Genomic DNA, 9,533 nt, shown 5'->3' with positions numbered 1-9,533 from the left:
AAATATTTGAAAAATTAAATAATAATGAAGGTATTATTATACAGCACAGAAAGCCTCATGAGTTGTGGGAAGTGGAGTTTTAAAATAGCTGGGTATGTGACACATACCCACAATCCCAACCCTGTGGAAGCTGAGGCAGGAGGATCACAAGTTAGGGGCTGGTCTAGGTTACACAGACTTCCAACATCATCCTAAGATATATACCATGCCCAGAACCCTGTCTCAAAACAAAACAAAGCCTGAGTATGTACCTCAGTGCTTTGAGTGCTTGTATACCATGTGACTCTCAGCCTTAGCTAAGCGTGGAGGTTCATAACACAGAAGACAGCCTGAAACCAGCATGACGGGTGACAGCTGTAATTTCAGCACTCAAGACTGTCATGAGTTCTCTCCAAAAAACCAAGCCAAAACAAAACAAAAAGCTATCCTGTAACCATAACAAGCAGTCTACATTAAGATATTATAAAAAAGGGGGGAGGCAGGGTATATATATAGGTCAGGGGGCAGGGTATATATGTATGTAGCTCAGGGGGGCCAGGGTATATATGTAGCTCAGGGGGGCAGGGTACATATGTAGCTCAGGGGGGCAGGGTACATATGTAGCTCAGTTGGTAGAGTTTGCCTAGCATGCATGGAGCCCTGGTTCCAGCCTAGCATTGCATAAGTGGGCATAGTGGCACATGTCTGTAATCCTGGCACCTGTAAAGTAGTGGCAGATGGATCAAAAGGTCAAGGTGATCTTCAGCTACATAGTTATTTAGAGGTAGCCTGGTGTAGGAGGTCCTTCTGTTTGTGTGTTGCTTTCATTGGTTAATGAATAAAGAAACTGCCTTGGCCTAGTTGATAGGGCGGAACTTAGGTAGGCAGGGAAAACAGAACTGAATGCTGGGAGGAACAAGAGCAGAGTCAGGGAGAAGCCATGGATCCTTTGCCTGAGATGGATGCTGGTTACAATCTTGGGTAAGCCACTGCCATGTGGCGATACACAGACTAATGGAGATGGATTAAACTAATATGTAAGATTTAAGGCAATAAGAAGTCAGTGCTAATGGCCAAGCAGGGTTTTAATTGATACAGTTTCTTTGTGGTTATTTCAGGTGTAAGCTAGCCAGGTGTAAGCTAGCCAGGTGGCCGGGAAACAAATAAGCAGCCTCTCCATGCAACAGTAGCCTGGGCTACAAAAACAAAAATCCAAATGTATCTTTAAAAAGAAGAAGAGGATAATAACTATATGGAAACATAAAATCAAACTTTAAAAAAATAGGAAACACTATGGATAATTAGCAAAATGGAAAGAAAATAAATGATAGGATCAACAAAGCCCATAGTAGCACCTGAAAATTTACAAGAAGACTCTGGTACAACTGATCATGGGTAGGGTGGAAAGGAAACTAAAATATATTAGCTTCATGTTTGAGAATAACACTGAGCTGTGCATGGTGGGGCACTCTGGAGAAAGAGGCGGAGGATCTCTGAATTTGAGGCCAACCTTATCTACACAGCGAGTTCCAGGCCAGCCAGGGCTATATAGTGAGATTCTGTTTCAAAGAAAAATAAAAAAATATTTAAAATGTACACTAAACTGGAAAAATGACTCAGGAGGCAAAGTAGTTTATAGTTTTTAAGTAATTGGAACCAGTAGTTAAAATTATGTCTACAAAGAGCTGGGCACAGTGGTGCACACCTTTAACCTCAACACTTTAGAGACAGAGGCAGATGGGGCCACACAGTGAAGACTGCAGTGATACACAGTGGACCCTGGCATGAAACAAAATAAAAAAATTATTCCCACAAAGAAACATAAGGCTCAGATGGCTTTATAAGTGAGTTTTATCAAACATTCAAGAACAGTTCATTTCAATATGATGTAAACTCTTCCATAAAGTAAGACAAGAGGCAACGGTCCCCAACACAGAGTGCACAGACCAAAAGGACCGTCTAGGACCATCTTAGAAACCTCTTTAGAAATCTTACTAAAAACAAAGGCACTCATATACAAGAATGTTCATAGCAGCATTGTGTATAATAACAAAAACTTGGAAACAGCCCAAATGTTATTCAACAGGTGAATGGCTAAGTTGCGTTCTCTGTGCTTGCTGTGATATTATACAGATGAAAATGAATGAATCATAGCTATTACAACGTAGATGAGTCTTAGAAACAATTTTAAGTGCAAAAGAGCAAACTTCAAGGGACTAACAGAGTACAACTTTTTGTAAAGCTAAAATACAAGCAAAACAAAATAATAATACATTCTTAAAGAATATATACACATATGGCCAATATACATAAACAAGTGATTAATGAGAATAAAATTAAAGACAGTGGTTATCCCTAAGAAGAGGCAGGGAAGAGGGGCATAAACCTAATAGTATGTTTAATGTTTCAATGTATAAGTTGAATGACGGGTCATAGGTACTCATTTCATTTCATAATTTATAGTGCATATTTCTTTATAGATATCAAATATTATTATAATTTTAAAAAATCTGCTCTTGTGGAAATAAATGGACAGATGAGTGATATCTCCCTGAAAGAAAATCTGTATTTCTTGGGGAAAAGAACCAAGATTCCCTGGCAAGAAGCTATCCTGTGGAGAAGACAGAATAGGTCCTCAATTAACATGGGCTGGCTTCCTGCTGTCCCCAAGGATGCATCTGCAGTGTCTGGGTCCGGCTGGTGCTCCCTGATTTGCAGAATCAGTACCACCTCCTCTGTTAACCTAGCCTAGCCCCACAGTCCTGGCTAGGACCTGACACACGGACGACAAGAGACTGACACCTGGTGGATGTAGACATGTACTCGAGAACGGGACACCAGATTGGTGGGGAGGAGGTAGGACTGAGAAAGTAAAATGCAGACCATTATAGGAGCTCTGCCTGTGAGACAGAGGTGGAAACGCTGCCATGTGAGAAGGAAGAGACTCTGGAGAGAATGGCTTCCTCTGTCCTTCCCAGACTACAATGAGATAGGAGTTACCATGAGAGAATTGCAAGACTCGCAAAAGCAGCAGTCCAGCTCACCTCAGCCTAGCTAGCTAAAAGACACTTCCAGCAACTCTCCACCCCACCCCGTCTCCATTTGGGGAGTCTGTGGTGTGAGAAGGCCTATTCCACCCTTTTCTCCAAAGCTGGTCCATGATGTATAATAAACACATTAGCATAAACATCTTCCTGGCCACACTAGTTGGTCAAGGATAGACCTGACCCAGGTTGGTTTAATCATGGTAAATCTTTGGGTTTTTGCTGGGATTCCTGACACAATAATACCCCTTTTTTTTTCTGCTTAGATATAATGGTCAAACACAATCCTAGGAGTGCTGGCAGCGGTTAAATGGTCTGAACTAAGAATGATTTTACATTAGGTGAAGCAGTGAGAAACATACTGAGCAACCAGATCAAGCCTCACCTGGAGCCAGTACTGCCTCTTGACTTTCCAATTTCATAAGCCAATAAATAGCTTTTACCTTGAGTTCTAAGTTTTCTATGATTAGAAGCCAGAGTATCTCTACCCTACACTCACATTCACCCTCTCTCTACTGCCCACAGGAGAGCACAGGGATCTAGGTGGGAAGATCATTACAGATTTACTGCTCGTGCTAAAGTCAAGGATTGAGCTGGAAAGGTCTGAAGCAGCCACCAGGCACTACACAAGCCAGACCAATGGGCTCCTTTAGGGAAAGACTAGTAGCTGAATGAGAAGCAGGTGCTGAAAAGGGTCTCTACCAGGCAGGCATGAACATAGCCATTCTTCCCCACACACCTGTCATGGGGGTGTTGCTTTGGGGTCTTTATGCTCATGGGTTAGGGAACTTTGAAGTACACGACCCTTTAAACCTTTGTTACCCTGTGCTGCAGGGTCAGCCTCTCCCTTTATCAACGGGAGAGCGTCCTTTTGAATTCTGCCCCTGATAACACTCACTTTTGAGGTGATGAGAGGAATCTTATCTTCTGCGTCTTTGGCTGGCTGGGCACTCAGGCTCCTTTCTCCTTTGGACACAGTGCCATCTTCCTGACCTTGAGGAGACACTGCTTCCTTCTCAGCTTCACCCACTGGCCCTGGTCTTTCTTGTCTCCCAACTAAGTTGTTTTCCCTCTTTGAGCCCCACGTCTCCCAGAGTGACCTTGGCGTTCGGGGAGAGTTCACAGCAGCTGCAAGTGTAGGCTTCTCCGGAGCAGGAGCAGCGTGTCTCTCGCCATTCCCAGCTGGCTTTTTCCGAGGGCGTCCCCGCTTCCTTTTCGCCTCACTTACTGTGTCCTCTGTCTCTTGCTTCACTTCTTTAACTGGCGGGTCCTGTCCGCTGGCTTCGCTCAGAGGCACCTCAGCTGTCCTTTTGACACCCTTGTCATGGGGTCGTGGGTCACCACTTATGCCTCCCTCCCTGTTCTCTGTGCCTCGAGGCAGAATGAGTGCCCTAGGTGGAACTAGCCCAGCCCCAGCCCCAGCCCCAGCCCCAGGTCCAGGCGCAGGCCCAGCTCCGAGCCCGGACACAGCTCCAAACCCAGGCGTAGCTCCGAACCCAGGCCCTGGCCCAGCCCCGGGTCCGGGTCCGGGTCCAGGCCCAGGTCCAGGCCCAGGCCCAGGCCCAAGTCCAACCCCAGCGCCTGATAAAGCAGGAACAGGTGGTAAGATCATGTTAATGATGGGCACACCTGCCTGGGGTCCCCCAACTCTAGTGGGCAGAGGCAATGTAGCTACTTTGAGAGTGCCTGAAGGAAGCTTAGAAGCCAGGAAGGGTGTGATATGTGATTGTGGTGCTCGGGGAAGGAGCACAGGCAGTCGGGCCACAAGGGCATTAACTTGAGGCTTACTGGCTGCTGGAGCTGAGCTGTCAATTACACTCTTCTTCCGTTCTCCACGTCCTGGGGCTTCAGTCCCAGCTCGGGCCTCTAACTCCTTAGGAGGCTAAAATGCAAATAGAGCCGCAAGAAGTTATAAGGACTGTGGCGAATACATGGGCTGGAGAGATGGCTCAAGGGCGAAGAGGATTTGTTGTTCCTGCAGGAGATCCAGATTCAAGTCCCTCACACACAGAATGGCCCACAACAGTAACTAGTTCCAGGGGCCCCGACACCCTCTTCTCCCCTTAGGCACCAGGGCTCATGTGGTACTCATACATGCATGTAAGCAAAACATTCACGCACATAAAATAAATAAATCTAAAATTCACTAATAAAACAAAGGCTGAATACAGGAGAAAAAGAAGGAGCTTGGTATACTAGCCGTGAAAGGAGGTTCACGTTGGTCAGGGTACACTAAAACCCTAGGCCACAAAGTCAAGAGACATCAGCCGCTTACCTGGGCTGGTCTCTCTGGCTTCTTAGGACCTCCACCTTCCTGGTTCTCTAAACCGTTCTTGGATTTGCATGATGACCGTTCTCGAGGGGCTCTTTCATCCTCTTCTGCAGAGGCAGCCGATGGAAATAAAGCAAGTGTGAGGAGAAAACTAAGGTATGGAAGCGAACCTGACTGCCTGGGACAGGCGGGAAAGCGGCTGGGCTGGGCTGATTGTTAACTGGTTACACACTGGCGATGGACGCATGACTGGAGCACCACCTGGCTTGCACACCTATCCACCCACATAAAAGGGATCCCCGGGAATAGAAGGCAATCCACGCTGTGTCTACCAATGTATTCAGGAAGGCCTTCAGAGCTGAAAATGATATCACTGAACAATGGTGTGTGCCTGTTCAGAGGTTGAGGCAGGACTGCTAGAGTCTGGGAGTCCTAGTCCATCTTTGGCAACACAGTGAGACTCTGCACCACCCACCTCCGGGGAGGGGGGGGGGACTCAAAGTGGCTGAAGACTTCTCTGACAAAAGGGCCCCACCCACCAGCAATCCCGCCGGCCTTAAGCACGTGAGCATGTGCAGATCGGGCAGAGATGAGATGCTGCTGTAGCAGGTAACGGGCGACCTGAACGATGGAACTGAAGGACCGTTTCAGGATCCGCTCTGCCCAGTCACAAGTCAGGGCACAGGCTGCCTCGACCAGTTCATCCCGAGGTGCTGGGGTTACTTCTGGGCCCATTTCTGGCTGGGGTGGAGAAAGACATGCTCAGTTAGATCACCACTTGTCCCTCCCCGGCCACTGAAGAGAGCAGAACAACTGAGGACACAAGTAGCTCCTACCCATTCAGACCTAGAAACCCAAGCTCTCTTCCTCCCATGCTTCCGCCACAGGGAAGGTGCATGGTCCCCCAGAAGCAATGCACAAATGACTGTGGTTTTCCAGCCATCAAAACACGTCCTAAAGCCACGGTCTTTTGAGGGAGAAGTCATTACTTACACCTTCAGAGCCCTTTAAGTCAAGTCCAGGCAATGGGGGCATAGATACCAAGGTCTTCCTTCGGATGCCACTGTAGCAATATCTGATGCAAGTTAAGGAGCAAACAAAACTGGGGCTCTTCAAGTCTCTTAGGCAAGTTAGGCTGCTTCTGTATTGCACCTTTTCCTCCCCAGGTCCTCCAGTCTTAATCTCTCAGTCAAGGATACTTGGATTGGCCCCGACCGCCGAGTCTCCGGGCCTTGATGTCTGGGAAGATCTCTCTGATGATTTTACCAAAGTTGGCTGTGCTGAGTGGGCGGCAACAGGCAAGACTCTCACAGTACTTTCTGAGTGAGGAGGGGCAGAGTGAGAAGATATTCAGAGAAGGCTACTGGTGGGCTCCAGAGGGTTCCTAGCGACCAAGTGTGGGGAACCCTTTAAGAGCTCACACTCTAGTAAGGCAGGAGGAGCTTCAGGGGTAAGGATCTAGTCCTGTGCCCAACAAGCCGGGCACCACCTTCTTACGCACCGATAGGCATCATAGACGCTCTGCTTTGGCAGACAGGTGTCCATGTGCTCTTCCAGGTGGTTGCGGATCCACCTATAGGCATACATATATTCCTCATTGCTAAGTATGCTTGGTTCTGAACTGTAAGACAAGAGAAAGGGACATGCATACTTCAGTGGTGCTGGACCAAATCCACCTCTCTCTGCTAAACCAGTCCAGCGCAGGACACCAGCTATGCATTGCCTACTTTTTATTTTTTTTTAAGATCATTGTTATGTGTCTGAGTGTTTTTTTCCTTTTTGTATGTTTGTTTTGTTTTCATTTCGTTTAGGCCTGCATGTATGAATGTGTGCCACATATGTGCCTGATGCCCATGGAAGTTAGAAAATGGTATCAAGATTCCCAGAAACTGCAGTTATGGACAGTTGTGGGTGCTGGGAATTGAACCTAGGTGTTATGTGAGAGCAGCCAGTGCTCTTAACCCCTGAGCCATCTCTCCAACCCCACTCCTCCTTTTTGACTCATCACGGTGAGACTCAAAATCAGACCCTGTGACATTTAAAACATTAACACCAGGTTACCTTTTATCTCCAGCACTGGGCCCTGAAGGCAGCTGAAGGTAGAGGTAGAGCTTGTCGTTGTCAGAGAACTTCTGTACTTCTTGCTGAGACAGAGGGAACAGAGGTGGAAGAGGTGAAGGACCCAGTGAGTAATCTTCTGACATTGACCATAAAGTCCAGCGACTCTTAAGGTCAGGTTGTTAGAATGAGAAGGGACCCAAGAAATGCCTTGAGGTTGAGGGTTCACTGTACTGAGGAACCTTGTGGGCTTCCATGGAGGGAAAGGGAGACAAGATCTGCCTATAGAGGTCGCAGAAGGAGGTGGTCTGAAGCTCCCCTCATCATTGCCACCATCTCCACCACCACCCTCAGCAATTCCGCCTCCATTGCCCTTTCCCAACTTGCTTACCAGAATTCCCTCTACTTTGTTCTGCACGGCCTTGCTGTGGGGAAGAAGAAAAGCTGGAGGTCACAAGCTTTTCCCATCCCTTTGATTGCTAGAGACAGAAAAAGGACCCAACTGCTACCAAGACCACAGACCTTGCCTGAGGGAGGAGTGAAGGCTAACAAGGACCTACAGCTGGGTCTGAACAGGGTTTGGAGGCAGAGCTGGTTACTTACGAAATGGTACCTCGGAGCCTCTGAAGAAGGGTGGTGGGTTCCCCAGTTTCAGCACCACCTTGGGGCCTTGCCCCGGCCTTGGGGCTCTTAGCATCAGGTTTATCTTCTGCCATCCCAGCATGAGGACTAACACTGGGAGAAGACAAGACCCGAGAACTTAACTCCCACCAAGCTTCCTTTCCCCTGAACCCCAGGGCAATGCAATCCTGCTTCTACCCAGAAACGCAAACAGAAGCAAAGCTTCCCCCAGTGGTTTTCCTCACCATTTGCCCTCTCTAAAATTAGAATTATTCCGTTACTTTGTCAGGTCCTTCTAGACCCAAAGAGATCTCTGACATCTCCACTCTATATGCCCCACCTTTTGAAGTCTCTCAAATCTGGCAAACTGCTATGGGAAGAGATGGGAGTGGGGGAATCCACGTTAGAAAGAAATCTTATAATTTCTCTCAGTGCTGCAACCGCTCCCCCCCCACAGCCCCCTGAGGGGGTTAACAATAACGACAAACCAAAGTTCTCCGAGATTAGACTCTTCGCCATTGATTTTGCCTGGGAGGTCAGAAGGGATACGAACATACTCGGCCCTTCCAGGTTTGAAAAAAATTGGGCCCAAGTTCTCATTACTGAGTCTCGCCAAGGCTTCCCCCGCTGCCCCCCTCGCCGCGGCGCGGACCCTACGTCATCCAACGACATCCCACCCCGTGGCGTCCCCACTCTCCCTCGAGCCCCTCCACCCCATCCCCTGGTGCTGGTCCGGGCGAGGGAGGGGGTCTCGGTCTCCGAACTCTCGAGACGCGGCGCAGGAAACCCTGCGGGGAACCGGGTCCCAGATTCGGGCACGTGCGCACGGGTGAGGAGCTGCGGAAAGCTGGTCCTGCTGGCACCCAAGTCCTGTCGCCCCTCCTACCTCGGAACTGTCACCTTCCAGCACGGACATTAGATAGGTGAGAGAGAAAGAGAAACTAGCCCCTTGGCTACCTCCGCTCCAGCCCAGCCCCACGGTGCCCGGCCGGCGGGCTCGTGCGTTGCTTTTATTTTCCTTTTTCTGAATGGTTGTGCCAGCCGCGATCTGCCTGGATACTCGCGCGGCCTACTCGGTGATTGGTCGTTGCAGCCACCAAGACGAAGGCAGTGAAAGTCTGCCTGGTAACAGAATCTGATTGGTCGAGAGGGGAGGGAAAATCCAAAGTTAGTCTTATTTGAGTCAAGAGGGGGAAGTCCAGGTTAGGTTTCGGTTAAAACTGGGGTCGGTTAGGCCTGCGGGTCCGGAGAGCGTTCTTTTCTTAAAGGGGCCGCAGGATGAAAGCCCAAGTGCCCGCTGCGTCTGGAGCGTCTGCTCTTGTGCCCTCTGATCCTGCGCTGTAAGGTCATCGAGAAGACAGATAAGGGAACGAGCGAGGGCTTTTAAAGACCTGCGTAGAGAACCGCGGAAGGGAGTTACGGGGTAGGAAAGTGGGTGGCTAGGGGTAGCTGGAGAAAAGGTGAGTTTAAAATGTTCAGGAGGTGGGTAAAGATCCTCATTACTGGGGGATCGTTAGGACAGGGAGGGTAAGAATCTAGAAAAACAAGTTACTTTGGTT

The 9,533-nt window shown here is 48.6% G+C and overlaps 1 protein-coding gene across 3 annotated transcripts; it reads right to left on the bottom strand.

The window, feature by feature from the left end:
* Window positions 1-1,812: 1,812 nt before the first annotated feature.
* On the bottom strand, window positions 1,813-9,009 carry LOC121438048 (DNA-binding protein Rfx5-like). Of its 3 annotated transcripts, none has more exons than XM_041638249.1 (10): window positions 8,932-9,009; window positions 7,957-8,088; window positions 7,745-7,778; window positions 7,357-7,439; window positions 6,797-6,916; window positions 6,495-6,614; window positions 6,289-6,370; window positions 5,835-6,036; window positions 5,299-5,402; window positions 1,813-4,905 (listed from the first exon to the last, which is right to left on the bottom strand). In XM_041638249.1, exons 2-10 carry the CDS (start codon window positions 8,067-8,069, stop codon window positions 3,766-3,768), a joined length of 1,998 nt encoding a protein of 665 aa, XP_041494183.1. In that variant the 5' UTR covers window positions 8,070-8,088; window positions 8,932-9,009; the 3' UTR covers window positions 1,813-3,765. The 3 variants fall into 3 exon arrangements, with proteins under 3 accessions (XP_041494183.1, XP_041494182.1, XP_041494184.1); XM_041638248.1 differs by having other exon boundaries at window positions 8,861-8,993; XM_041638250.1 differs by lacking the exon at window positions 8,932-9,009 and adding an exon at window positions 8,463-8,850.
* Window positions 9,010-9,533: the final 524 nt, after the last annotated feature.

This window comes from Microtus oregoni, unplaced genomic scaffold (genome assembly GCF_018167655.1).
Source record: "Microtus oregoni isolate MIOR12 unplaced genomic scaffold, Mior012 000054F_ref0000373, whole genome shotgun sequence".
In the NCBI taxonomy this organism is placed as follows: domain Eukaryota; kingdom Metazoa; phylum Chordata; class Mammalia; order Rodentia; family Cricetidae; genus Microtus; species Microtus oregoni.
The sequence above is the reverse complement of the archived record's forward strand: the minus strand, read 5'-3'. Positions and strand labels throughout refer to the sequence as shown.